The 27,810-nt window shown below is 44.3% G+C and overlaps 1 protein-coding gene across 2 annotated transcripts in view; it reads right to left on the reverse strand.

Moving 5' to 3' along the window:
* The window catches only part of notch1b (notch receptor 1b), a 41,902-nt gene that overhangs the window by 2,667 nt on the left and 11,425 nt on the right, over window positions 1-27,810 (reverse strand). The window contains exons 3-33 of one of the 2 annotated variants that reach the window (XM_023417087.2): window positions 23,887-24,149; window positions 23,406-23,744; window positions 21,561-21,683; window positions 21,249-21,482; window positions 20,446-20,601; window positions 19,815-20,000; window positions 19,026-19,139; window positions 15,767-15,880; window positions 15,341-15,574; window positions 15,134-15,244; window positions 14,173-14,365; window positions 13,811-13,956; window positions 13,541-13,654; window positions 12,656-12,775; window positions 12,122-12,274; window positions 11,787-12,015; window positions 11,144-11,345; window positions 10,707-10,860; window positions 10,377-10,561; window positions 9,631-9,763; window positions 8,525-8,782; window positions 8,005-8,117; window positions 6,954-7,507; window positions 5,952-6,386; window positions 5,700-5,848; window positions 3,558-3,771; window positions 3,136-3,226; window positions 2,693-2,855; window positions 905-1,203; window positions 331-478; window positions 117-214 (exon numbers count right to left, since the gene is read on the reverse strand). In XM_023417087.2, coding sequence (XP_023272855.1) covers window positions 117-214; window positions 331-478; window positions 905-1,203; window positions 2,693-2,855; window positions 3,136-3,226; window positions 3,558-3,771; window positions 5,700-5,848; window positions 5,952-6,386; window positions 6,954-7,507; window positions 8,005-8,117; window positions 8,525-8,782; window positions 9,631-9,763; window positions 10,377-10,561; window positions 10,707-10,860; window positions 11,144-11,345; window positions 11,787-12,015; window positions 12,122-12,274; window positions 12,656-12,775; window positions 13,541-13,654; window positions 13,811-13,956; window positions 14,173-14,365; window positions 15,134-15,244; window positions 15,341-15,574; window positions 15,767-15,880; window positions 19,026-19,139; window positions 19,815-20,000; window positions 20,446-20,601; window positions 21,249-21,482; window positions 21,561-21,683; window positions 23,406-23,744; window positions 23,887-24,149 — 6,025 coding nt within the window. Of the gene's footprint in view, window positions 1-116; window positions 215-330; window positions 479-904; window positions 1,204-2,692; window positions 2,859-3,135; window positions 3,227-3,557; window positions 3,772-5,699; window positions 5,849-5,951; window positions 6,387-6,953; window positions 7,508-8,004; window positions 8,118-8,524; window positions 8,783-9,630; window positions 9,764-10,376; window positions 10,562-10,706; window positions 10,861-11,143; window positions 11,346-11,786; window positions 12,016-12,121; window positions 12,275-12,655; window positions 12,776-13,540; window positions 13,655-13,810; window positions 13,957-14,172; window positions 14,366-15,133; window positions 15,245-15,340; window positions 15,575-15,766; window positions 15,881-19,025; window positions 19,140-19,814; window positions 20,001-20,445; window positions 20,602-21,248; window positions 21,483-21,560; window positions 21,684-23,405; window positions 23,745-23,886; window positions 24,150-27,810 lie in introns of both variants that reach the window. The other variant, XM_023417086.2, reaches the window with a different exon arrangement.

Below are 27,810 nucleotides of genomic sequence, written 5' to 3' on the forward strand. Positions count from 1 at the left end.
AGAAAGGAGACATCATGTTAAGAGATGCACAGATGCTCAAGGAATGCTGTTTAAGAAATATGTTTCCCTATTGTTTTACAGTACAGTGTGGAAGAAGAGGCAGATTATTTTTATACCTTGTTGTTTTGCATATCCTTGTTGGCACCGTTCTTGAGGAGCACAATAGCAGCTTCCACATTATTTACTGCTGCAGCCCAGTGTAGGGCTGATTTACCTGAACAAGGAAAAACAGAGTTGTTAGTGATGCTCACCAACATTTGACTGCATTCAGTATAAATATAAAAATGAAATATAAAGATGATTTTTAGGCATAAAACAGAGACACTTTACCAAAGTCATCGATTGCATTGACGTCAGCATGACAGTTAATGAGCTCCTCCACCATGCCCTCTACCGCCAGCCTGGCAGCCAAGATCAGGGGTGTAGTGCCATCGTGCATACGGGCATCCAAGTCTGTGGCGCGGTTCCTTATCAGAATCTATAGAGACGTACAATAAGTCATTCCTTTTGAGCTAAACACGAGTCACTTTAATAAATGTACAATTTACCCTGTGAGTAATTTGAAGTGCTTCTAACTTTTGGTAATTCTGGTCTGTGGTAATTTACAGATTATTTGACGACTATACTTTTTAGGGCTGTAACTAATGATTGATTGTGAAATGACAAATTTATTGTTTAGCCCATAAAATGCCAGAAAATACTAAGAAATGACCATCACCGCTTCCCCGAACCCTTACTTGTTTTGTCTAAAACAAAGAAAAGCAGCAAATCCAAAGATAATCAAACGACTTGACAGACACTTGTGACTGACTGATAAATTGACTTTTTAGATTTCAGTACAAGTACTACTAACTTTATCACCTAGGAATTAATTTGTAAATCAATTTGGCCCATGAGAACCCACCTGGAACACCCCCTGGGCATCAGCTGCCACAGCAGCATGCAGAGGCGTCCTGCCCATATTGTCCTGGATGTTGGCGTCAGCGCTGGCCTCCAGCAGGCGCTTGGCGGCGTCAGAACGAGCGTAGCGGGCAGCCAGGTGAAGAGCGGTTTCGCCCGTGCGGTCAGTCTGGTTGTGAAGGTTGGCACCCTGGTAGATGAAGTCGTTGATCACATTGGCAGAGGCATCCTCCTCTTCCTCGCTGTTGCCCGTTTCTAAACCTCCCCCACTGCACGACGCGATCATCAGGGGAGTGAATCCATCTGGACAGAGAGGGGAGAAAGAGGGGAGGGGTATGTATGAAGGGAAGGCGCTTGTAGGTAACGGACTGCATGGTCAGCACAGGCCCAGTAAACTGCCACAGAAAGACAAGAGCCTGCACTTCAAAGAGTCAGGCAGATCAAAACAAAGCAACAAACAAATCGAATGTGGATTTGACACTTTTGCCTGGGTTGAATCATCACAGCTCTCGCTTTCCAATAATGGATTCTGATCAAGGCCTCGGCGCAGGAGAAGCTTCAGAAGGAAAGTGAAGCTAGGGGGATAGAGGCCAGGGCTTGCTAAAGCTAGGCTGCTGCAAAAACGAAGCATTAATATCTAACTGTGAGAGGCAGCGCAGTCAGTCGACTTGGATAGGTTTTCTCCTCTTCAAAAGGATAGCAAGCCCCAGATCTCGCAGATTTGGTCGATTCAAGTGCATCGATCCGCGACGGGGAAAAAAGTGTGCTCTCAAGTTGTTAACCCTGGTACTTTGATTTTTCATAGCTTTTCTTCAGGGAATTTGCCACTTATTACAAAACTGTGTTTTTACATTTGATTCCTTCATTGGTTTTTGTAATGTGGAATAGAAAAAAAAAAAAAACAGAGGCCCATTACTGGTCAAATGATTAATCTGATCAGGAATCAGTGTTTTCCCCCAGGCGCCTGGCTTCCAGCCGGCTGCTTTGAAGAAGATCCTTTACCCTGAGGACATGGGGCTTTAGCAACTCCTACATGCGCGATTACACACACACACACCCACACACACACACACACACACACACACACACACCCACACACACAGACACGCACAAGAAATGTGAAATGTTCCCTCAGAAAAGGCATGAATCAATCCAAGCACACACACACACACACACACACACACACATTTATGCACACACGCATATGCACACTAGAAAGGTGATATGTTTGCTCAGAAAATGTGTGAATCAACCCAAATACACACACACGCACAAAATGTTCACTCAAAACTTCATTTTTTGCTTGTGACCCTATAAAATATATATAAATAAATATAATTTTTCTTTTTCACATCATTTCACTACAATTCAATGAATTCACTTGATTGTTTCAGTTGAATTTTTAGAGGTATGAAGAGAGGACACTATTAAGTGATTCACAAACCAAGCAAGAATTAAAAGGAAAGAGAAAAATAAAAAAATAAAGCTAATTTTATGTAACAGAAATGTGTTTTTCTTTCTTATACCTATATATTTTATACCTATACTATAATTTTGAATATGTATGATTCCATATATTCAGCATCTTCACATAAAGTTAGAGCTTTGCTGACAGATTAAAATTATATTTGATTATTCTTTGTAAACTCTTGCAATATCTGCTGTTGTTTATGAGGATGACCAAAAGCATCCAGAGTATAACATGAACCAACATTAGGTGCACATCCACCAGCAGAGAAGTCCCTTTAATGTCCCAGACATGTATGTGATATGTTAGTGATCAGTAACCCACCTGGTCCCCGGACGTTGACATCCATGCAGTCATTCTCAATCTCTCCCTGAGGGGGTGTGGGAGCGATGGAGGGGATGCGCAGGTCAGCGGCATCCAGGTGCTGCTGCGTCCACTGGCGGTGGTCCGTCTGGTCGTCCGCCTCCAGTATAGCCTGCTCGTCAAACTGCTGGGACAGGGACAGCGAGAGGTCAGACAGCTGAATCTGAGCACGAGAGGCTGAGGTTAAATCGAATCAAATCAAAAGATCATTAAACTTCATTATAAATGGATGATTAAATTATTTTTCAGCAGTATTCAGAAAAAATTAAAATGCAAATTAGAGTAATTATAGACAATTTTAAAATTCCAGAGTATTTTTTTTTTTAGGAAAATGCTCCTAAAGTTGTAAAAAAAAAAAAAAAAATCCTAAATCCTTAGAAGCTAAGTTGTGTCCGTTTCCTTACCCTGAAGCGCTTTGCATCCGAAGGCTCGTCGTCTCCCCACTCATTCTGGGTGTCATCCATGAGTGAAATGTCTGAGGTGTTTTTCAATGGCCTGCGATGAAGCAGAAAACCCAGTAAAAATCCTTGTACTCTACTGCCTCCATCTCATCTGAGCCACTCACCATTAATGGTGCAGCAATGCCGAAAAACAAAAGCATTGATTAAATCCATACCCCACCCCTCTGCCCCAACAAGTCAATTAATGCGGACCTAAACCTGCTATATCATTATCATTAATGATCCAGGCAAAACCCTCCTTTCCCAAATTTGACTGATCACCAGTTACACCCATTTTGTCCTTCAGAACTAGCCCTTCACCTGACCCGTGAGGAAACAGGTACCCGATGACACTGAGCGCCACTGGTGAATAAACGGAAACTTACTTTAATCCCACTGAATCCTCTCCGACAGGCTCACGTCTCTTCTTCTTGCTGGTCTCTGTGGTCTTGAAGCCCTCGGGGAGCCAGAGGCGCCCGTGCTCATGGCGGCGCTTTCGGGCAGCCACCATCCCCACTCCGAGGAAGGCCAGTATCGCCACGCCGCCCAGTACCAAGTAGATTGGGTAGAGGGTCGGTGAAATATTTTTGTTCACATCGCCTGGTAGGAAAAGGGACAACATGGTCACGACGGGGGCGAGGGAACAGACGTGGACAGGCGGGATGATAGACCAGGACACCCAGGATAGACCCTGAGTGTCGGAGCAGAGCTAGTCCGGCTCTTCTTCGCCCCGCGGTTCCCGCTCCAAAACACACCGCAACCAGCAGCAAGCCCAAGGAACTGACTGCCGATCCTCACCGTTTGTAAAGCTAGCTTCTACTACCTATTCAGTAATAATCAGAATTGCTAACCACTTTTCATCAAAAAAGAAAAAAAAAAAAGGGGATGGGGCGTGATAAAAAAAAAAAGAAAAAGAAAAAGGGGAAAAAAAAAGAACATCACCACCTCCTCTCTCCCTTTTTCAACCTAGGGTACCAGGAGACAACTTTACCATTTCTTCTTTAAGAGAAAAAAAGGAGGGGGATTAATGAACTTCAAATTACTGCACGCGCTTTAAGCTGTAAAGACGAAGGATTTATTAGGATTTTCGAGATAACAAAGACTCCCAACTTCTAGCACACTCCCGATCAATTTTTCTCCTTCTCTTTTTTTTTTTTCCACTAACGATTTTGAAATGATAAACTCCCCCAACCTAAACCCTTAGAGATGCATTAAGTCCTGGTATTACATTCAGCGAGGTGAAGGTTGCAGCAGCCCATCACACTGTGGGATGAAGTGTGTGTACGTGCATGTGTGTGCGTGCATGTGTGAGTGTCTTATCTGTGGACGTATATGTGTACATGTCTGAGAAAGAGAGAGAGAGAGAGAGAGAGAGAGAGAGACAGAGATAGAGTGTTATAGTGTGTGAGTAGGGGATTGGATGAGTTGATTTGCAGCAATTAACCATTTTGGAGCCTGAAGCCAGTGGATTTACACAACCAGGGAAGGATTGATTGTTTAGGCCATGAGATTCACAATTGCATTTGTTCACGGCTGCATAACAAATACACAATCAAAGAGCAGCAGGGTTAGGACCCGACCAGAGGGCGCTGCAGCTACTTTCGGTTTGAGTGCGAGCGTGAAAAGAGCACGTGTCTTATCCGCTTGTGTACGAGTATGTATGTGTAGCCACTAAAAACGAGGCCTTAAAGAACCATGAGAGCGGTTTTTGCATGTTCACAGCAAATCACATCTATTTTACATCAAAACGAATCACAAAGCAATTGTTTTAGATTTTTTTCCACAATTACAGGCAGCCTTTGGTTTGCACTCAAATGAAAATCAATCACCAGACTTTTTGAACTTATTTGAGCTGCATGACCCAGAGAACATCACATCTGCATCAAAGTTAAATTATTGGTTTGTGGTAATACTGGATGAGCCTATGATATTCTAACCTTTTGTTATTTAAAAAGAACAAAACCAACAATATGTTAGTCCTTCTCGCAGCAGCCACAGACAAGGAAGTGAAGTCACACACAGCCCCAAGTCCATTTGTTCCTTGAACAGTTGGGCACTGTAGTTCGTTTGCTTGGGACTTTTTTCTGTAGCACATTGATACACATTTTGTGCTCTAGGCAGCAACACTGAGTCAAAATAAAATATGCTGCGGGCTCATCGTGATGAAGGAACATGGCACCAAGTGCAACACCTTGATTGCACAGAAGAATAAGCTTCATCAGGCTGTGGCAATGCAGACAATAATTGTTGATCAATTCATTGTTGGTTTTCATCTTTTAGGAATGATTAACAAGTGAAAAAAAAAAAGGATATCACTTAACTTATCCTTTAAGTGCAGGATAATTTGAAAGTCTGCACTGGATTACCACATCCAGACTTGACGTTCACTTTGATGAATTACACAACTAAAGCAATTTTAAGGAGTCTGCGAATTGATTTTCAGAGATGAGTAGAAAACAACGGGTGACTCTGAAAGTAGGGAAGATATATCCAAAAATCAGTTCAGCAATACTGTAATCTATACTCACTATAAACAGCTTTGATTTCGTAAGGAACGTCCAGTTTTCCGCTGGAGGCCAAAGCCCCGAGGAAGGCTGCAGCATCGTTGGTGCTCTGGAAACACTCAGTGGACTGCTGGAAGCACTGACGGTTGTCCACCTCCAAGTGGACGATTGAACTAAAGCGGGGCAAAGACAGAGCACATCCAGGGGTCATCGTAAGTCAAAGAGTAAGGAAAAGAAGAAGTCGATGCAGGAAACATTTTGAAAATTATTCCTCACCCTTTGATCTGCAGGTGGTCCAGCTCCCTCCTCACCCTCCTGCTCCCTCCTGTCACATCGTAGAGGCTCCTCTTCACCACGTTCAGCACCTTGCCAGGAACCTCAGACCACATGTCCACTGAGCGCTTGACGTTGTACTTCTTCAGCTCGTGTTCGCTCCCGTAGTATGGATATACCATCATCTCACCCTTGCCGTTCTTCCTGAATATCACATTGGTTCGAAGGACTCGGCTCAGCTCGCGCAGGAAGGTGGAGGAGTTGCTGAGGAGCTGCTTGGGCATGATGAAGACCACCACGACCAACTGGCCCACCGCGAGCTTCTCCGGCATGTTATTGGCGCAGTCCAAACCGTCCCACTCACACTCAGCGTTGTTGCAGCCCTGGTCACAGTGGCCATCGGCGTAGTGGTCCTTGCAGTACTGGTCATACAGAGGGCTGAAGAAAAAAAAGAAAAAGTATTGTAATTTGGACGTGAAGTTCATTATGTGAAGTGTTTCCTTGTTGCATGAAGCACTTTTATTTGGCCTGAAATCTAATAAAGATAAAAACTGTTTAGGTGTCCAAGAAATAAACACCAAAATTCAAATATAAGCTTAACAACAGTCACAAATAAACAAAATTTCAATGGTGTCCTGATTCTGTGAGGAAACGGGGAGGGACGTATCAATAAATATTATAGTTAAAAAGTTAAGATACAAATAATGATCAATCAAAATTCTTCTTTAAACTATTTAAAATCCTGGACTGGAAAAACACAACACTGACACCTCAGGAAAAAAAAGGTGTCGAGGGGTGAACACCCTAAAATGTCGAGCAGAGAGTTCCATCATTTTTTCCATCTTTATTAAAAACCAAAAAATATTTTTAAGGTCTGTTTTTATCTGCTATTCAGTAGACTTCCTGTGGTATCTAGATGTCCTTCTTAGTGCCTTCTAATCAGCAGCCGGCCAACCAAATTAACCAGTTTGACGCTTGTTAAATTTAGACAGAAGAGCCACTTACTTGCACTGCACTTCCAGATTCTGACAGTCGAACCCGTCGTAGAGGCAGCCGGCATTGTTACACTGGGAATCACACTTTCCATCGTTGAAGTATCGCCAGCACTGCAGCGAGTTCGAGCAGTTCTTCCACGGATCATTGAAGTTCAGCGAACAGTCGCCGTTGTCCCAGCCGCACGCGTGGTTGTTGCAGACCACGTCGCAGAACTTGTTTTGCTTGAGGTGCTCGCACTCTGGGATCTGGCAGGTGACCTCCGCCTCCGTCGGTGGTGTAAGACCGTCGCCCTGATCCAGGATGTGGCAACGAAGACCAATGAAGTTTGCGGGGCAGACGCAGTGGTAGTACGGCGCCTCTGAGGTATATTCACACGTGCCGCTGTTGTAGCAGGGGTTTGAATTACAGGGGCTCTCGGCGGGATACTGGCACTCGGGCCCGGTGAACGATGGGGTGCACAGGCACTTGGGACTCTTGGGGCCAGAGATGCAGGTGCCTCCATTGCGACAGTGAAGGTTGCCGCAGGCCTGGGCGTCATATTCACATGTGGAGCCAGTAAAGCCCTGGGAGAAACAGATAAAAGCATTAGGAAAACACCTGATTTAGGATGAATTCAAAATCATTGAAGCAAATAGTGTAAGGCTCTTTCTTTTTTTTAAATTGAACAATAATAATGATAATAACAATGAGGACAATGGTTATTGACTGGTTGTGTGTTTTCATTCTGTGCATTATATACAGGCCAAGTGTGTGTGTGTGTGTGTGTGTGTGTGTGTGTGTGTGTGTGTGTGTGTGTGTGTCTCTGAATGTATTTGTATGGATTAGGAGAAAATCTGCACACACTCTTGCATTGTAGAGCCCCCCCCCCCCAAAAAAAAGCAAGTCCCAACAAGGTTAAGCTTTTATTTGAGGAAATGGTTGGGGGGAAATTTGGGGTTAGGTATGTAGCAGTTACAGTTAAAGCGTGGATAATCCCCTGGGCAATGAATAAGATTTATTACAATCTCTGTGTGTGTGTGTGTGTGTGTGTGTGTGTGTGTGTGTGTGTGTGTGTACTCACCGGGGGACATTTGCAGATGAAGCCGTGTGGCGTGTTACTGGCTACAGCACAGGTCCCCCCATTACGACAAGGTTTACCCTTACAGCCATCGAACACTGTGTCACAGCGTTGACCTAAAGAGGGGTCACATACAAAAACAGGTTAAACAAAGTATTTATAGTTTAAAACATATCCTCACATTTCCCACAATTCACATCAAGTTTAGTTTTATAGCCAATAGCACATACAATGACTAATACTAGCTAATTGCAGGTATAATTTAAGGCAGCAGTGTAAGGTATAGGTAATCACAGGTCTATATGGTGGCTGCTAAGTGACGAGAAATGTCAATACAGACATGATTAAGATAAGTTTGAGGTCATTTAAAGTATCTCTAATGCAAGCTGCCAACCAGGACGCACTAGCCAGTTTATTTTTGAACTGCAGAATTGAATAAATAAATACATTTTTAAAAAATTAAGGGACTCACATGTTTACATATTTCCCCCTCTTTCTATAACTCCGACCTCAAGCTGTTTACCTGTGTATCCGGTGCGACACTCGCAGCGGTAGTTGTTGGTGAGCTGGATGCAGCTGTGCGTGCCCCGCGGGTCACAAGGGTTGGACAGACACTCGTTGACGTCTCCCTCGCAGCGCTCCCCTACGTATCCCGCAGGGCAGATGCAGTGGTAGCCTCCGACTCGATCCACACACTTGCCTTTGTTGAAGCACTTTGGCTCATTGGTGACTGGGTCGGTGAAGGGGTTGCAGTCGTCGATGTTAATCTCGCAGTGCACTCCTGAGGGTGGCACGGCGGGGGTGGGGGGGGGCAGGGAATGTCACTTTAGTTGGTTCAAAGCCTGTGATGTTTGTTGCATTACAGGAGCTCCAGTGTGATGATGTGAAATCATCTATTTCATTGGTATAAACATTTTTTCTCTCTCTGCTTCGGTAAGTTGTAAGTTATTTCCTACATTTCTGAGAGTGACATTCAACAGCCCTCTTACAACAACTTCTTATATCATGAGGGAAATATCAATTGAAAAATTTCACATATCTGCCCCCTGTCCCTGTATAACTGATCTGTCTCTGTATAACTGATCTGTCTCTGTATAACTGATCTGTCTCTGTATAACTGATCTGTCCCTGTATAAATGCAGACTGATGGTTCAAAATGGTAAGGGCTCATGTTTTGCTTTTTAAAACATTAGTGTACATTACATTTTAATACATCTACAATACAAGAAACCAGCAAAAAAAAAATCTGAAAATCAAAAAAGTGAACTGATATGTTTATGTTTTTAAAATATATTCATATTTATGGTGGATTTTCTTTTAACTTTATGTGACTTTTTTTTGTGTGTTTTGATCAAAATTTCTCAAACAACATGGTGTTTTTTTTTTTTTGGGATACACCCAACTCCACTGACACTTCAGGCTGACCTACAACGCACACTCCCTTCATGTCTGAGAGAAAAATCGATGGCGTATTTGACAAGTAGAGGAAGGGATGGAGGCAAGACGGGAGGAGGAGTTTTTCAGACATGCCCTGGGTGCTGTTAAGCCCTAATTAATGAAGCGTGGAGAGGAGGAGGAGAGGATGGATGGGCAGAGTGGTGTGGAGGTGTGTGCGTGGGGTCTGCTGACCTTGGGTTCCCCGGGGACAGGAGCATTTGTAGGTATTGATCAGGTCAATGCAGGTGCCCCCATTCTGGCACGGCTGGGAGAAGCATTCATTGATCTCGTCCGAGCAGTTGGTCCCCACGTAGCCTGGCATGCACTGAGAGACAGAGGGAACGAGAGAGAGAGAAGAAGAAGAAGAAGAAGAAGAAGAAGAAGAAGCAGCCAAGAAAAAGGAAGACAGAGGGAGAAGAGAAGGGGGAAATTTAATCAATGTCTGACATGAAACAAAGATGGTTTTTGTTTACCTGGCTGTTTTCTGGCCTCCATCCTGCCAAGGCCAGCAGATCCTTTATTCCAGGGGAGATTAACAAAACCAAGCTTCTATTTATAAACACGCCTCTTCATTAAGACTACACAGTGTTGTTTCAGCTGAAAGGATTCCCGCTGTACACTGAGGAATTTTAACAAATTCATAAAACAAAACCGAGGTTTGAGACTTTAAAAGATGGTCTGCATGTTTAATAAAAATTTGTTAAATGAGAGAGACCTTTGAAATGCCAAGTAGGGTGGCATTTAAGACTCAATTTGCAATTAAAATGAAAATTAAATAAGCTTAAACTGATTTGGCAGACTATTATGTTTGCACGTTAAGGTGCCACATGGACTGGATACACAAATAATACGACACAAAAATAGCAAGAGCACAGCTTGCACTTCCATATACACATAATTTCAAAACAACTGGGTGCAGGTTTCTTTCAGTTTGTTACCTTGCAGGTGTATCCGCCTAAGAAGTCGGTGCAGGTGGCTCCGTTCTGGCAGGGGTTGGGGGTGCATTCATCCACCTGGTCCTCACAGTAGCTCCCGGTGTATCCAACCTGGCAGTGGCAGTAGTGAACGTTTCCTGCGTCCAGACACTGACCAGAGTTATGACACAGATCCGCGACGACGACTCCTGCACAGAGAGCGTGAGACAGAAGGTTCTGTTGTTAGTGCTGTTTTCGAAAATCTTTATTCGCTTCTCATCTTTAAAGCCGACTGACATGCACACACAAAGAAACACACACTACTTTGAAAACCCCCTGTACCATCCATCTTACCTCTCTGTTTGGCCGCCACCTCACAGGAAACACTGGGGACGTCACAGTAAAGGCCCGTCCAGCCGGTCTCACACTCGCAGCTATAGGTGGTGCCCCTCTGCCAGCAGGTTCCCCCGTTCTTACAGGGCGACGAGTCGCACCAACGAACCAAGTTCTGAAAGGTGTGTATCAGATGTAGCAATGATAGACTGACTGGGTGCTGTTTGAACACACAGTATCAATCTGATATTTATTTCTAACAATTTAAATATTGCAGTAAGCTTTGATTTGGTTGATTTAAGAGCATTTAAATGACAGATATACAGTAAGTATATCATATAAAAAACATTCACTTTTCAACTAAATTTATTGCAGGTTTTACATAGACATCTGGGATAATACAAGTGAGTAAAGCGATACAGACTAACTCGACCTCAAGCCCCTCTCCCTCCTCCTACCTGACAGTTGAGTCCCGTGTAGCCATGAAGGCAGGTACACTTGTAGGTGCCGTAGCTGTCCTGGCAGGTGCCGCCGTTCAGACAGGGTTTGGAGTCGCACTCGTTGATGTCATGCTGACAGTAGCTCCCAGTGAAGCCGGCTGGACATAAACATGTGAAGGTGTTGATGCCGTCCACGCAGGTGCCGCCATTGAAACAGGAGCTGCGGGGAAAATAAGATTATGAAATCCACCAAAATGAGCTGTGAAGTAGAGACATGGCAATGCCCTACTTCATATTCAAACTTTGTTTCCCACACAGGAGCTCCACAGATGATGTAGAGGGAAACTAGTTACAATCTAATTCAATGTACAGGCAATTCATCTTATATTGTTTATATATATTGGGACAGCCTCAAATAGGAGAAGATGAAGTTGGTGGTAAATCGGTACTCCACCAGAGAGGGCAGTAGTGGACAAGAAAATGGGGTCTAAATTAACAAGAGGGTGAAAGTGAACCTGCTGTTCTGAACAAATGCCCTTACCCACCAACCCTTGCAAATACACACACAATGACCAGTGTTCCCCTGTCTGTCTTGTGTCTTAAAATAAAGGCTCTGGAGTTTGAATGGGATACTTTTAGCTCTTGATCCTTTGCTCCGTACCTCTCTGTGCAGTCAGGAGTGTTATTTTCACAGTGGATTCCACTGAAGCCTGGCGGGCAGGTACAGGTGTAGCTGTTGACACAGTCGGTGCAGTTGGCTCCGTTCTTACACGGGTTGCTCTCACACTCGTTGATGTCCTCCTCGCACTTTGTTCCCCTAAAGCCGGGCAGGCAGGTACACAGGAAGCCGTTCACCTCGTCCTTGCAGAGGCCTCCGTTGCTGCAGGGGTCTGGAGGGAAAGCATTTGACTCAGCTCTAGTGAACGTGTTTCTGAGCGGCTTGGATTCCCAGGTCCCAGAGAAAAGACATAAAAGGAGAAGAAGTGGAAAACTCACTGGGCTTGCAGTCATCAACGTTGGTTTCACAGTTGCGTCCAGTGAAGCCCGGTTTGCAGCCGCAGCGATAACTGCCCAAAGTGTTCTGGCAGGTCGCTCCATTGCGACAGGGATTCTTCACACACTCTTTGATGTCCACCTCACAGGTTTGGCCTTAGAGAAGAGGAGAGCAGAAGGGAATTTTTCACCTTCTCTTTAAATGAAGGTGTGTTTGGATAACAGGATTTGGGATATAACAGGGTATTAAGTTACACTTTATTGAGCCGCAGGAGGGAAAATCAGCACATAGTAGTTCTAAGCGTAAGTAAGAAACTAAGGAAGTAAATGGTTCTAGTTGTTACTTACTTAACACAGATGTCTGAAGTTTCTCGTTTTGGATGTTAATACACATATCAGATGTTTTAATCCAAATCTAATGATTCCTCACACCAAAGCACGCTTTACTCTCTTGACAAAACTGTATGAACTTTCTACCGACAGTAAGAAAAGAACAGCTGCAGTAGGAGACGCAGGTACGCAGACATTAAAGTTTACCTTGCCATCCTTCAGGACAGACACAAGAGAAGCTCTGATAGTCGTCAGACTCTTGACACACTCCTCCATGTTTGCAGGGTTTGGAGCTGCAGGGGGCCATCAAGGTTTCACAGTTCTCTCCTATAACACATGAACACAAAATCACTCATATTACAGCATGCCTTGAATTACAATAATTCATAAACTATGCCTAACTGTCAGCCGTGTGTTATCATGCAGGAGTCATGAACTTGGAGATAACCCAACCCAAACGGACACAGAATCATCTTTCAGTCAGTGCTATCAGAAGATTTTAGCCAGGTTCTGTCAGTGTTAGAGGCCTGCAGAGACATTTCCCTATCTGTTTCCACAACACATGGCTCGTACAGGAAGCCAGCTCCGGTTTCCGGCCATTGTGAAGCCATTTGCTGTTCTGTGAGACAGGAAGCAGGCAAACAGGAAATGTGTCAAGCACCCCGTTCCCACCCCGGCACAAGCAAAAGCCTTTTATTATTCAAAGTCCTGTGGATTTTTCCAAAAAGACAACTCAACAAATACAAGAAATTTGCCCTCAGCCTTTCCATTATTATCTGTTCTGTCAAATAATAAATGAGATGACATGAAAACATTTTCCAGCTCTCTTTTCAGGGATGCTCTTGTAGCGCAGAGGAGCAGAGTGAGTCAGAGGATTGGTGTCTTTGAGCCCTGAGGAAGTCTTGCTGCTGAACTTTACTCGACAGTCAATTCATCCGATGCTCTTTCCCCAGTAACTTAAAGTACACAGGCTGTGGAAACTGCACCCCCACCCAACCCCACCCCACCCCACCCCACCCCCAGAGTGAGGAAATGCCTGAACACCAGGCCTGCACATGGGCGTATCAAATATTTTTAATAATATTTTCATACCCGTGTAAGGCAGGACACAGTTGCACTTGTAGCCCGCAACGTCGTCGATGCACGTCCCCTGGTTGAGGCAGGGGTTGGAGGCGCACTCGTTGATGTTGGTCTGGCAGTTCGGTCCTGTCAGTGCGGGGGAATACATTACAAACACTTCAGTTTAAGTTGAAGGTCAACAGTCAAGCGGTGTGGAGGGAAGTGTGGTTTGGATGACGAACACGGACGCTACACAAGCCAAAACACTGACACGAGTTCATCCAGCCGCACACAGATACTGACCGGTGAAGCCCATGCGACAGGTGCAAACATATCCGCTGGTCATATCCTTGCAGGTGCCTCCATTCATGCATGGGTTGGATTCGCACTCATTGTTGTTGATGTCACAGTTTTTACCGCTCCAGCCAGAATCACACAGGCATTTATAGCTGACGAGGAGAAAATGTTGGGAAATTCTCAGTGATGAAGTTATATAATCCTTCCACTTGAAGTCTACCATCTGATACATAACTGTAAAACTAAAATGTATAGTACTGACAGCTGGCACTGAAAGTGTAAAAGATTCTTGATGAAGAAGATTCTTGAAAGCTAAGCTAACCGGCTGCTGGCTGCAGCTTCATTATTTAGTTTGTGGGCTGCCTCACCCGTTGATCTTGTCCTCACAGTGACCGTGGATGCAGGGGTTGCTGAGACACTCGTTGACCTGGGAGAAGCAGGTGGCGTCGTGGTAACCTTCCGGACACACGCAGGTGAAGCTGTTGATGCCATCGATGCAGGTGCCGCCGTTGTGGCAGGGGTTGATGGCGCACTCGTCGATGTTGATGTTACACATGGTACCTGCGGGAAAGGAGAGGATGGTTTGCTTTACAGTATGTGATCAAATCCAATAATTTCTTTATCGATGTATAAACAGTGAACTCACAGGCTTCGACATTACTACAATAACTTCTGAAACACTATAATTTTTCACCCTTTTTGAAGTATTTTCCAAAAAATACACAACACCAACTCATACAACGACAGACAAAGCAGCCACTACAATGAAGTCTATATCTCCGAGCAGTGACTGTATCAATTTCCAGAAACATGAGGGGTTTTAAGTCGCCCTTTGTCGGCCACTTGAGGCATTGACGCCATTCAGCCCGGTGCCACGCATAACATAAAGGCAGCCCATTTAGCTTTAAAGCAGGGACCGGCTTCCAAGCTTTTAAAAGCTCATCTTTCAGGAATCTTTCAGGGAATCTTTTCTCCCGCTCAAATCCCCGGTGACTGTGTGTGCCAGAGTGTGTGTGTGTGTATGTGTCCCCTCTTTGTGTGGAAGGGCAGCTTGCGTGTCCTAACAGCAGCAGGTTGGGGACAGGGTGGAGCTGGAAAGTGACACCAGTCGAGCCTCAGAGGAGCGTGCTCACTCGCTCGCCATCTGTCACCCTCCCCATCAGGACCACGCTCCTCTGTCCATACCTCCGATCCTCAAACCCCGTAACTTAAACACTCATTTTGTCTATCGGTCACCTGAGACGGGAGCCATGTTAACCCTGGCTTAAATTAACTATAAGGTCAAACAGCCTTTCTGCAGACTGAAGTATCTATGTTCAAGTTGCTTACCAGTGTAACCCGGTTCACAGGCGCACTCATAGCCATTGATCTTGTCGATGCAGGTCCCATAGTCGCAGGGATTGCTCTTGCAGTCGTCAATGTTGATCTCACAGTTGATTCCTGGAAGAAGTTTGCACTCAGTGACCTCAAATTTCAGATAGAAGTTACACTTGTACCTCTTTTTTTTTTTTTCTAATGTGTGTGTGTGATCCTTACCTGTGGTTCCCTTGGGGCAGCTGCAGATGTAGCCGTTCTCTCGGTCCTGGCAGGTGCCTCCGTTCCTGCACGGCTGGCTCAGACACTCGTTGATGTTGGTTTCACAAAGCCGGCCGGTGTATCCAGGGTGGCAGTGGCAGCTGAAGGAGGCCAGGCCGTCGATGCAGGTACCGTAGTGGCAGGGGTCAGAGTAACACTCGTCGATGTCCGTCTCACAGTGCCTCCCAGAGTAACCTGGAAAAAGAGGTGTTTCGTTTTGAACTGATGCATTAACTTTGTCTTTTTTGAGTTTTAGTATATTTCTTTTTTAAATACTTGAAAAAGTTTCCAATCGTTTTGATCTGCTCAATTTGCCTCTGAAAGTTTTTAATTCTATAATTTCAGGTTTTGTTGGACCCTCTTTAGCTTTTGTTAAAACATGCGTACCTTCAGTGCACTCGCAGGTGTACTTGTTGGGCCCGTCTGTGCACTTGGCGCCATTTTTGCACGGCGTGCTGGCACACTCGTCGATGTCTATCTGGCAGAGGTTCCCAGTGAAGCCTGGAAAAACAACAAGTGGGGGGGGGGGGTTATTGTGTGCATGTGTGTGAAGGAGTGTGTGTGTGTGTGTGTGTACACACATGACTACTGTGTTCTCACCATTTCAAACCAATCCCGCTCATAATCCCGAGCCCATACTATAAGAGCTCTCAACGAATCAGAAATCTGCATGTTAATTAACGAGTGTGAAACACTACAAGCTCTCTATTTTCCCTTTCACTTCTTTTCAGCACGACTCCAAAAGGAGAAGGGAGAGCGGGGGAACCAACTCGTTGAACGCGGGAGGGGGGAGAGAGGGAAAGAAATGAGGAAAGAATGAAAGTTGCGAGGCCTCCTGACCAAGGGGCGAGAGACAAAGGAGGGCCTGTCTGCTCAACGCCTCATCTGAGCCAAACTGAGCCTGTTGCCTCCTTTGTCCCCCAAAACTTTTCCATCACAATGTGCATTCTCCTGTCTTGCTTTCACCCCTACTCCACTACCCCCTCCACTCCCCGCCCGCCTCTAAAAAGAGTGAGCTTGACCTTTGACCCTGCACTATTCAAACTCCTTGTCATTCAAAATCAACCAGCAGGCTTTCTCCTTCTTCCTCGTCTCAGATACTTTCTTCTCGTTTCCCCTCTGCGGTACGATGGTACAGTCCGAGGACTAGTAGGATGTTGTCAGATGAAGCGATAAAAGTTCCTCTTCCCCTCCCCACCTCTCTGCAGGAACACACAGGTGGTTTAAGCTAAAAAAACGGATGGACGAGGAAGTATTTGTGTGGCTGGCGGCGAGCTGATTTCTCCCAGTGGAACCATTCACCGTGTTTTGACTTGGCTGTGAGCGTACACATGACGTGAGGACTGCAACGTAGACACAGATGAGACATGCACCTGTGCTTTTCGTTACACAAACTTTGATTAGAAAATATCAGGGGTTCAGAAAAACATTTAATTCTTAAAAAATGCTAAAAAAAATTTGGTACCACTTCTAATAAGGCACAAACAGGTCTACAAGCCATAACATAACTTAATAGTTAGTAAATAATCTATTAATTAATTTTCCACTGTTTTAAAAGGATTTATAATAATTAATTATTTTTAAATAATTTATCATTGCTTTTATACTAGATCTTCCTGCAGCTCTTCTCTACAAGGTAAAGAATCTACTGTACAGTCAAAGATATTTTTCACAGCTTGGCAAGAATTTGTGAATTATTTAACCAGTGATAAAGGCATTAGTTACAACCTATACACATTTTACAATGGGTGTCTTGTTAGGAAGTGGTACTAAGAATGTTATTTTGTCAGTGGTCATCAGTCTGCTGTCAGCAGGAGCCTCCATAGATGATTTGTGTGAGCTGTTGGCTCACTATTAAGTATGTCGCCTGAGGCTTAAACTAACCACACATAACTACCAAATCAACAATAAACATAACAGCCAATATAAAGAGGAAACTTCTATATTCAAAAAGTGGATCATCAGCTGTTTGCAGACGGAGAGAGGAAAACAACACCAGAGTCTTGTGTTAGTAGCGCTGCCAGTTTCCAGCAGTGGGAAAAGAGCTGGAACGAACCTCAGCTCTATGAATTGACTGTTTATTTCCCAGGATGCCATGCAAATGTTAAGTTTCTGAGCAGTTCGGTTACAGTGGCCCAAGATGCTCCTGACTGAAATCAAAAAGACTAAAATAAAAAGCTCCATGAATGAATTTCTTACCCAGATGCACACATATGCATACACACACAAAAGGTGAAGCAGAAAATGCAAGCATGCACAGGAGCGCGGGCGCACACACACACACACACACACACACACACACACACACACACACACACACACGATGCACCTCAGTAGCCAAAGAGGGATTTATCCCCAGACTGCTGGAATCAGACATTTCAATGGCTCTCAGTGGGGTTTCCATGGCTATTCCATGTACAGAAATGAAAAGAGGGGACCCTCGCCTCGGGACTGGCTCGCAACAGGGACAAATTTACATCTCAAGCAGGGCGGTTAAAACCCCTCCCCCTTCTTTAGCCCTCCCTTCCTGCTTCAGTATAACGGTCTGTGCGTCTCATATACACCCCCCCCAAAAAAAAACACTTTCACCACCACCACTTTGTGCCGCTTCCTCACACAACCCTCTCTCACTGTCACAGAGTTTTCATAGGCGTTAAGCTCTTGTGTTCACTCTTGTACCCCCTCTCTTAATTCTAAAGCTTCCTTGTTGGGATGTCTTTCTTTCTTTGTTTCTCTCTTTCTTGCTTTCCTATCCTTCTTTTCTTTCCTCTCTTTCTTTCTCTCTCAACAGGAGGAATCCTGCCTCTCTCCACCCAGGCTACCTTTGATCCACCCGACTCAGAGCTTCGTTATTTTCCTCCCAGAAAAGAAAGAACGAGAAAGAAAAAGAAAAAGAAAAAAAAAAAAATTACTTCCACCTCAATGATCCCACTGAAAGAATGCAAAACAAAAAAACACATTTGGGGAGTTTGAAGAACCTTCCCTTCTTTTCTTCCTTTCTCTTTTTCCCACTATCCAAGATTCAATAGTTGCATTCCTTCACCCCTGAATAAAACATCAATACCTCTTGTCCAAATAGTGTAACTCCAATGGCATGTTTGGAAAAAATAAAAGCCGCAGCAAAACAACTACCTGCCCTCAAAATAGACCAAACGTCTGCCTCATTTTGCCACCGCAACACAGAAAATGTTATTTTGTGAAGCATTGTTATATTAGTCCTGCCTGCTATTATTAGCTCTTCCTTGTTCCCAGTCACAATCAAAAGTCTTGTTTAGATCCACAAGTTTCTGCTCACTCATCAGACTTTGTACAAGAGATAAGAAACTTGTTTAAAAAGTTCAAACTTCCTCAAGCCTTTCCCTATAGATTGTTTTTTTTTTTTCCTCTCCTCCTCGACTGCCGCGTTCGTTCTGGGCTACCCGGGCCTGCGTAAGCCTGCCTCAGGGCTGGGATTAGTGCCCGTCCAGAGAGGTCTTTGTGTGTGTGTGTGTGTGTGTGTGTGTGTGTGTGTGTCTGTGCATGTGTGTGTCTGTGCATGTGTGTGTGTTTAAGAGAGAGAGAGAGAGAGAGAGAGAGCCTCCTCCCGCTGCCTTCCTCCTACTCCCCCCCCTCCCCCCTCTGTTGCAGCAGTATACGGCAGCCTCACCTGTGGGGCACTGGCAGTGGAAGGAGTTGATCTTGTCGATACACTTGCCGTTGTTCAGGCAGGGGCTGTTGGCGCACTCGTCCGTATCGATCTCGCAGAACTCCCCCTCGTAGCCTGGCCAATTAACAAGGGAGGACCGGGAGGGGGATGGATCGGTTAGACAGAGACACACAGTGAGAAGCGTTCTCGTACTCTTGTAATATAGCGCTGTAATGGATTTAAATCATACACAGTGGCTAAATGAATAGGAGTAGGACTGCTACTAACTTTTATTTTCAACTTATCAAGTGAAAAGTTTAGAGTGATGTCGTCAAATTCCTTGTTTTGTCTGACCCGCAGCGCAAAACCTGAAGATATTCACTTCACTATCATGTATGGTATTTCTGTTAAAAGGTTTAATCAAGTATGAAATTGCAGGTCATTTTTCCACTGATTGACTAATTCATTAATGGATTCAGCTGTATTTTTAGGTTGAACTGATTCGGTTGAACAGAGTCATAGTTATAAAACTGTGACCAAGCTGATGTTTTAAAATAGCCCAAAACTCAAAGATAATTCAATTTGCAACAAGATGAAAGAGAAAAACAGCAGCTCTTCACATTTGAGAAGCTGTAAAAAGTATTTTTTCTTTTTTTATAACAACAAATATATTGAAAAATCAATAAAAGATGAGCCAGGTCTCAAAAGTGTTGCGTTAAAATTGAAATAATGGACTCAGTAGGACCGTTCCTCTGGTCCACAGAGGAGTTCATGTTCATTAGCTGGAGGTTTTGTGGTCGAGCGTCTCACCTGGCATGCAGATGCAGTGGAAGTCTCCTATCTGGTCCAGGCAGGTGGCCTCGTTCATACACGGGTTCGACATGCACTCGTTGACGTCCAGCTCGCATCGCGCCCCCACGTAACCCCGCTGGCACTTACACTGGAACGAACCCTTGGTGTTTATGCACTTTCCCGCGTGCTCACATGGGTTGGAACCTGTTTAACCAAATTAATAATTTAAGTTTATTTTTGAAAGTCCGTTGTGTGTGTACAAGACCTAACAAGGAGCAATTTAAATGTAAAGACATGACAATGAGATGATTTGGGCAGTTTAGTATTGTTTGAGGAAGCCAAAACCAAAGCCTAAACTGTGTGTGATTACAGAAATAATACCCCTGAGGGTGTTATTACGGGTCCAATTATGGGCACCACAGTACCCATAATAACAGGAAAGAATGAGCTCGTATTTGGCTTGTATAAAAGTTACTAAAGCATGTGCAATGATTGAAAGTTTCTTGACAGTAATATAGCAAAACTATGACTATCTGCGTTATAATGAACTCATCAGCACAGATGAAATGTGTCCTCAGTCAGTCAGATTTAAAGGCTGAAACTAGACAACAGAAAAGAGAGTTGGCAGGTCAAGTAGTGTGAGCTTTACCCAGTGCGCACTCGTCAACATCCTGATCGCAGGAAGCGCCAAAGTATCCCGAGGGGCAGGTACAAAAATGGTTTCCGGTGACGGGGCTGGTGTCACAGTTGGAGCCCTTTTGACACGGGTTGCTGATGCAGGCGTCGTCCAGCTGGCACAGCAGACCTGGAGCAGAGTGCATAAGGTGGACTCCGTTACTCTAACCTTAAAGTGCAATCCCTGAATCCCGTGCACCACTGACTTTAAACCTACAAAAATGTACCAGGCACTTTTAAACTTGCTGCTCTTTTTCACTCACTGAAAGTTTGATGTGAGCTCAAGACATTTACCGCAGGAAACATATTTTAATGTGGAATGATAAGATAAGCTGACACTTTAACCGACTGTTCAGCATGTTTAAGCGGTATATAAACATCTAACAAATGGTTTTTAACACTATATTGCAGTTATAAGTATTTATTAATGTATTAGTCAACACAAGTGGAGGCTGGTTAAATAAACAGATAATTAATGACGTTAAAGTAAAACACAGTAAAAATATGAAATATCCCTTGATGGGAGAAATTATAACGGTTAGGACAAGTGCTGTACATTAATTAAAAATTTAAAAATGTTGTTATATTTGTTTGCGACGACATTACAGTGTGTTATATCCCATTTATTAAATGTTTATATGCTGCTTATAGAGTTGCTGATGAAGTACAGAACAGTGTATTTGGTGAAGAAAAACAGGTTCCTCCACTAAAATAAACTAGTGGCAGTGAGAAGTTATCTCCCGTTCAACATTCAGAGCTACATAAACATGTAGGTACCCGTGCGGCCATGAGGGCATTCGCAGAAGAAAGAAGCTACGCGGTCATGACAGGTGGAGCCGGAGTGGCACGCGGCACTGGCGCAGTCATCGATGTTCTCACTGCAGTCGTCCCCGGTCCAGCCGTTCACACACACGCACTGGTAGCTGCCGAAGGTGTTGTGGCACGTGCCGCCATTCTGGCAGGCGTTGGGCATCAGCTGGCACTCGTCGACGTCCTCTGTGCAGATCTGACCTGTGGGTTCGGAGGATTAAAGTTTAATTGGTTTATATCCCGAAGGTTATTTAAATATATGTGCTGGAACATACAGACCTGTAAACTCTGGTCTACACTGGCAGTTGTAGGTGTTGACTCCATCTACACATGTTCCTCCGTTATGGCACTCATGGCCGGGACAGTCGTCAATGTTGTGGTTGCAGTTTTTTCCAGTAAAACCTGAAACAAAAGAGGGAATATACAGTCAGGGAATGTGTGACAGCGTATTGTTTCTTCACTTTCACGGAGTGATTTTCAACTAGTGGCGGCTTCAGATTTTCAGTAAGACATTTCTCCTGGTTTGAAAACGACATTCTCCCCTTCACGACAAAAGGGAGTGAAACTTCTCTACAGTTAAATGTGGTCAACTGTCTTTTTCCTCCCAAGAAAGAAGGCAGCTGTACCCTCCTGAGGTCTGTGGCAACCTCGCCGTGTAATAAAATCCACTCCGTTATACGGTTACACAAGAGGCAACCACTGGATTGTACAAGCGGCATGTTGGGAACTATAAAGTGAAAACCAAAACCAGTACAAGTCCAATGCCACTGCCAGGAGCCTGTTTGGTCTTTTAAAGAGAATCTTTATGGTCTTTCCTAAACAGTTGCTTGTTTACTTTGGATTTAAGTGACGTTCAGATATCTCTGCAGGATAACATGTGGAACGGTGATTTCAAATAATGCACCTTCACAGGAATTTATTAAAGAGTATTTCATAACTCATCCAGCAGCAGTAACCATTACATCATTCATTGCTACTTCACAACTAAGACAGATTTTGTGTATTTTTTTTAATCCATGGTATAAGCCCAGGTGACAAAGGGATGTTGCGATTATTGTCTTAAATTTGGGGGTTTTCAGGTGTAGGTGAGTCATTTCATGGTTGGTCTGCGGGAGAGGAAGCAAAAACATTTACCTACTGAGAACAGTTTACAACTATGAAACCATTAAGAACGCTTTCTTCATCATCAACATTATATGTACAAATACAAGTAGGCCTGAAATGCCTGATTCCTTCCCCATAAAGCATTGCAAAAAAAATAAAAATTGAAACCTGCATTGCTCTCATCCATGTTTGCTAGCTTGTAGTCTTTCCTTAGGCGTCTTACAACCACCTGCTGATCAGTGGAATAGTGTGAAACCATTGGTAGCCTGTCACCCACGCGCTTGGGTGCATGCATGCGAGTCCTCACTCATAAAAATGCTACTCCGATGGATAACTTTGTGAAGTAAGAGCGTCAGCGAGCAGCCTGATGTGTTTAGAAACAGCTTGTTATGGCTAACAGACGGCATCAATGAGATGGGATGGAAAGCTGTAACACATTCCACACATTACATGAATTTCAGGACTCAGACAAAAACAAGGCAAAGTCGGTCTGTGTGGAGGTGATGAGCTGCTGGGCGGGAATACATTCCCAACAAGCTTTGCTTTACTCCGCTACGTGGAGAGGATGTTGTCCTTTGACCATTTCCTTATGATAAGCCCTGATGCCTTCCTGCCCTGCCTTGTTCACACACTGCGCACACCGAGGCAGAAACACACACAAATCTACGCAAACACACAGGACACAACATAAGCAGGAACAGCCCAGCCTTAAATGACATCATCTCTTAACCAGCGACCCGCTGACATTTAAATTCACCTTGAGAGACTTCATTGTATTTAGGAGTGAATAACTCCACCTCAACTCAAAAGGATCTGTGATTCATGTCAGCTTACAAATGACAGATCCGACTGATTTCATCAATATTTTCACCTTTGCAGTTTTTATAAAACCAGAGGCTTTTCTTCTTCTCTTCTTCGTTACAAAAGGCCTGAGAAAAATTCACATGGATTTAATTGCTGGTGTAACCCGGCCGTAAAGCAATGGAGTGGCAGATCATCACATCATCAAATATTTTCTACCTGGCACGCAGGAGCATTCATAGTTGGTTTCTCCCTTTTGGATGCAGGTGCCTCCATTATGGCAGGGTGACGGGACGCAGGGCATGTAGCGGCTCTCGCAGTGCTTGCCCGTGTACTCCTGTGGGCACTGGCATCGGTACCCGCCAACCTCATTGATGCACACCCCGCCGTTCTTGCAGGGCGATGGGGTTGTATCGCACTCGTTGACGTCCTGTTTGCAGGTCTGTCCGGTGAAGAATGGCGTGCAGGTGCAGATGTATTGGAAGTCAATGCTTGAGCACTGGCCGCCATTAGCACATGGGTTTGAGGCACAGGGGTTGGCTAGTTGGCACTGGTTACCTAAGGACACAGAGAAATTACTGGATGCTGGAAGTATTTTAAGTTGTTCTCTGCATGAATTTCTTTACTTCTTTAATAATCTGAAGAACAAAAAGAAATGTCGAGTTATGATTGTGAGAAGTCATTAACTGTTGTGTGTTACCTGACCATCCAGGTGGGCAGCGGCACTTGAACGTCTGGAGACTCTCAAGCTCACATGTTCCTCCGTTGCGACACGGTGAGCTCATGCAGGCGTTGTTGATGGGCGTCACGCAGTGGCGGTCGGTGTAACCCAGTCTGCAGGTGCAGCTGAAGTCCACCTTGTTCCCCCTGATCGTGGCTTGACACGTGCCACCGTTCACGCATGGCGAGCTGGTGCACGGGTCATGAAGCTGGCAACGGCTTCCTAAGTATCCTTCCCGGCATCTGGGAAAAGACAGAGTGGGATGGTCAGGATCTTTTTTTTTTTTTTTTTTTTTACAGCTGTGAGGAGTAAGACAGTTGCAGTGATGAGGAGGATAAATGACTTCTGCAGACTGTGATATGCGTCTTTATCTCACCTTCATCCCTCATTTACTGATACAGTTCTGTTTCATTGTAAGAGATTTTAAGTCTTTAGAATGTTTCCTCCAGAAGTTTCACACAAAGAAATACTGCGCTATGACTAGTTAAAAACTGGACGTCTGCACTGGACACTGGGCTGACTGGTTGGCTTAACATCTGGTTATATCATCAGCTGCGATGACAGTAAATTCAGATTAGAAATAGAATCACATTGCCAGTAATCTGATGAACTCAATTCATTGTCCGGCCCTACTTTGACTGGGTGGTAAAAATATTAAGCTTCTCAGAAAATCTAGTTCCCCCTTTATAGTAATTTATTACCACACGAAAAACCATGAATAACCACCATTATATCATGAACAGGAACATTTTATGATTTAATGAAAATATGGTTGGTCTGTGATAAATGTCCGTTCTTTATTTATTTTTCTCATGTTAAATCAGCATTACAAAGAGTGGGAACAGTCACAGGGAGTTTCCCAAAGACGTATATTTTCACCCATCCAATCTGTTGCAGCTCAGCACTGACTGAGTTCACAAGGGTAAGACAGCACTTCAGAGAAGCGAGGGTCATCCCTTTGTGCACCACTGTGCTTACAAATCAACTGCTCGGGGTAATAGCCTTTACCAACAGGACTAACTATCCATTTCCCTTAAGAGATGCTCCTGCCCTGCCGTTTTTACAGCACGGCAACACAGCCATGAGAAACTATGCATTAAATGGGACATTCATCTTTCTACCGTGACCCCCCGTAAACAATGTGTTTGAGGCTGTAAACCAGAGTAGTCTGAACAGAGGGAGGAGGGGGAAAAACTCCTGTGATGTTTCTCACAGGTTGTGACTGAGTCATAAACGTCTGCTCGGACCCCAGCGAACAAGTTCCCAGAGAGAGAGAGAGAGAGAGAGAGAGACAGAGAGAGAGAGAGAGAGAGACAGAGAGAGAGAGAGACAGAGAGAGAGAGAGACAGAGCTGCTGGAGATCACAGGGACACATTCACACATTTACAATTACAATGAGCGGAGCTGAAGAGTGTCCCCTGAGGATACACGCGGCTCAACAAAGGGGCCACACACACACACACACACACACACACACACACACACACACACACACTCATACCTACACAGTGTGCAGTCTTTCACACTCACACACACACACACACACACACAGGAAGACTACATTAATGTTCACAAATGCCTGCACATCCACACATGATACTGTAGCTGATCGAGTCAAAAATCTGCAGACTAGAGCCGAAATATTGAATGTATCGTTGATGGTATGTTGATTTCCTCAGTTTATATGATTGTAAATTCTAATTAAATCTGTGGTAATAGTCCAAAAACAGTACATTTTCAACTCAGGTTCTGTATCAATATCAAAATGACAGAATCTTTATTTTACCAGTATCGTCTCAAAACAACCAGTCATACCCTCAGCCAGGCGTCACTCAGGCTTTCCTCAGTGTCGGGCCAATCTGCCATAAAATTACATGTGGATGTGCAGATTTCCTCTGTTCTGCTCACTGTTATATAGGGCTGAACAATTAATCAGAATATTATCAAAACTGCAGTATGTGTCACAACATCAATATAGATAAATGAAGCCCCGGCCTACGAATCATCTTCTTTTTCTCAGTGACAATGAAATGCAAAAATGACCATTCCAACTGAAATCGTGGAATATGAACATCTTTGGATTTTGGTGTGTTGTTTGTTTTGTAGACATCAGCTTCGAGTATTTTTTCTTTGCCTTGACATGAATGATCTGGCGATAACCCAAGAAAAGATTGACAATGCAATTACAAATAAAAGCAAAGATTTTTATTATGTAAATATAATTTCTGTCATCATCTAAAAAGTCCAATACCAAGCCATCACTGCAGTTCTATTCAACACAAAACCATCCACCTCAGACTTGGTACATTAGACCCTGGCTACCGCCACATTCCCATTTTCATCGCCCTCAGAGATTGAATGCTGTTGTCAACAACGCCGGGTGGCCAGAGAAGCTCAGGCATTACAAAAACAAAGCATCTACTGAATAGCATCGAAACGAGAACACAAAAAAATCTGCGGTATTTGGACTTCTTGTTCCTAATCCGTCCTCTCCAAAAGTCGAGAGACAAGAAAAGCGGCCATCATGGCACCCTTCAGCAGCTCTCAGGGCTGAAATGTGCTCGCTTCGACCCTTTTGTCAGCACTCATTCATCCTGAGGACAAGGCAGCATCTATGCCACAGTGTTTGAGCTGCAAGCCAACATTATGGCAACTTCAAAGCACCGTGCCACCACCTCAATGCTCGTTATTCTTCCCTACCCAGAGAGGATTTGCTGCAGCATCAGACAAGAAATGGGAAGAGGAGGATGAAACGGAAGAGACTGTGGTGCAACTTCTGTCAAGAAACATGAAAGATTTCGGAAAGTGAAGGAAAATTACACAGGGAATGTCTAGAAATCTAAAATTTCTTAGGTTTTGTTGTTGTTCTTTCAAGGCATAGACTTGACAAAGAACCGTTCTCTTTGAGTATTGTTGGATTTTATTCTCACGCAGGAACAATATTGTGCATAAAACATCCTGCCGACATCAAAGCGGACTTCCCACGACATTAAAACCCGCCGTCACTCTCAAATACCTGACCAGAGCCAACAAGTCTGTTAGCCCTGAGGGGCTGGCAGGACCATGTCCCCAAACATTCCCAGGGGGTCCAGCCAGTGTGTGTGTGTGTGTGTGTGTGTGTGTGGATGGGGGCCAAAACGTGGCCCCTCTGTAGGGACAGGCGTGTGTTTAGACAGCGTCTCCCTCTCAGGGGATTAGGCAGCCTTAGGACCCTGGCAAGGAAAAGAAAACATCACATGCTAGGCTGCCCGCTGCATAAACAGTAGTAGTGAGTGGTGGCATGTCACCGCGTCGAGAGCAGAGAGTCGGTACCTTGGCTGAGTGTCATTTTGCCTGGGATCACTGTTCCAACAAGCAGTGATGTCAGGAGCTAAAATGTCAAATGATTTAGGAGCAAATAAAAAATCTCAGGCTTGTTTTCTGTACAAATTTACAGTCAAGTCAGTCACAGATTTTACAACCGAGACGTCATTTGACAAAATCACCAAACACATGAGTTAAAGACAAACGCGGTGCTGCGATTACAGATATATTTACTTGTAAAATTATCACTCAGAGACAAAGTTAGAAGCTCATTCATGTCAGCTGCCGTGCGGTCAGAACAGAGGTGTGCCAGCGGAGCGAAACCCCAACCTCGCACTCGAGGAGCAAAACTGGCGACACTCTTCCACAGAGACTAGCTAAGGTTTGTCCAACAGGTCGCTTAGTTTTGTCGCTAGGCTCTTTTTTGAAAAGGCCTGAAAAGTGAAATTTGGCGACAAAGGTGCTTAGCTGGCAACACTGCCTGTTAATGCCCCCGATGATGTAATAGAAACTGTTGGCGCCAAGTCATTTTGTAGGAGCAAACGGCCGATGGGGAAATTCCAACACTCTGCCGACCGACTATCAGCTCTCAAGTTTTCA

This window comes from Seriola lalandi, unplaced genomic scaffold (assembly GCF_002814215.2).
Source record: "Seriola lalandi dorsalis isolate HSWRI2012SDOR001 ecotype SW California unplaced genomic scaffold, Sedor1 jcf7180002054572, whole genome shotgun sequence".
Lineage (NCBI taxonomy): Eukaryota > Metazoa > Chordata > Actinopteri > Carangiformes > Carangidae > Seriola > Seriola lalandi.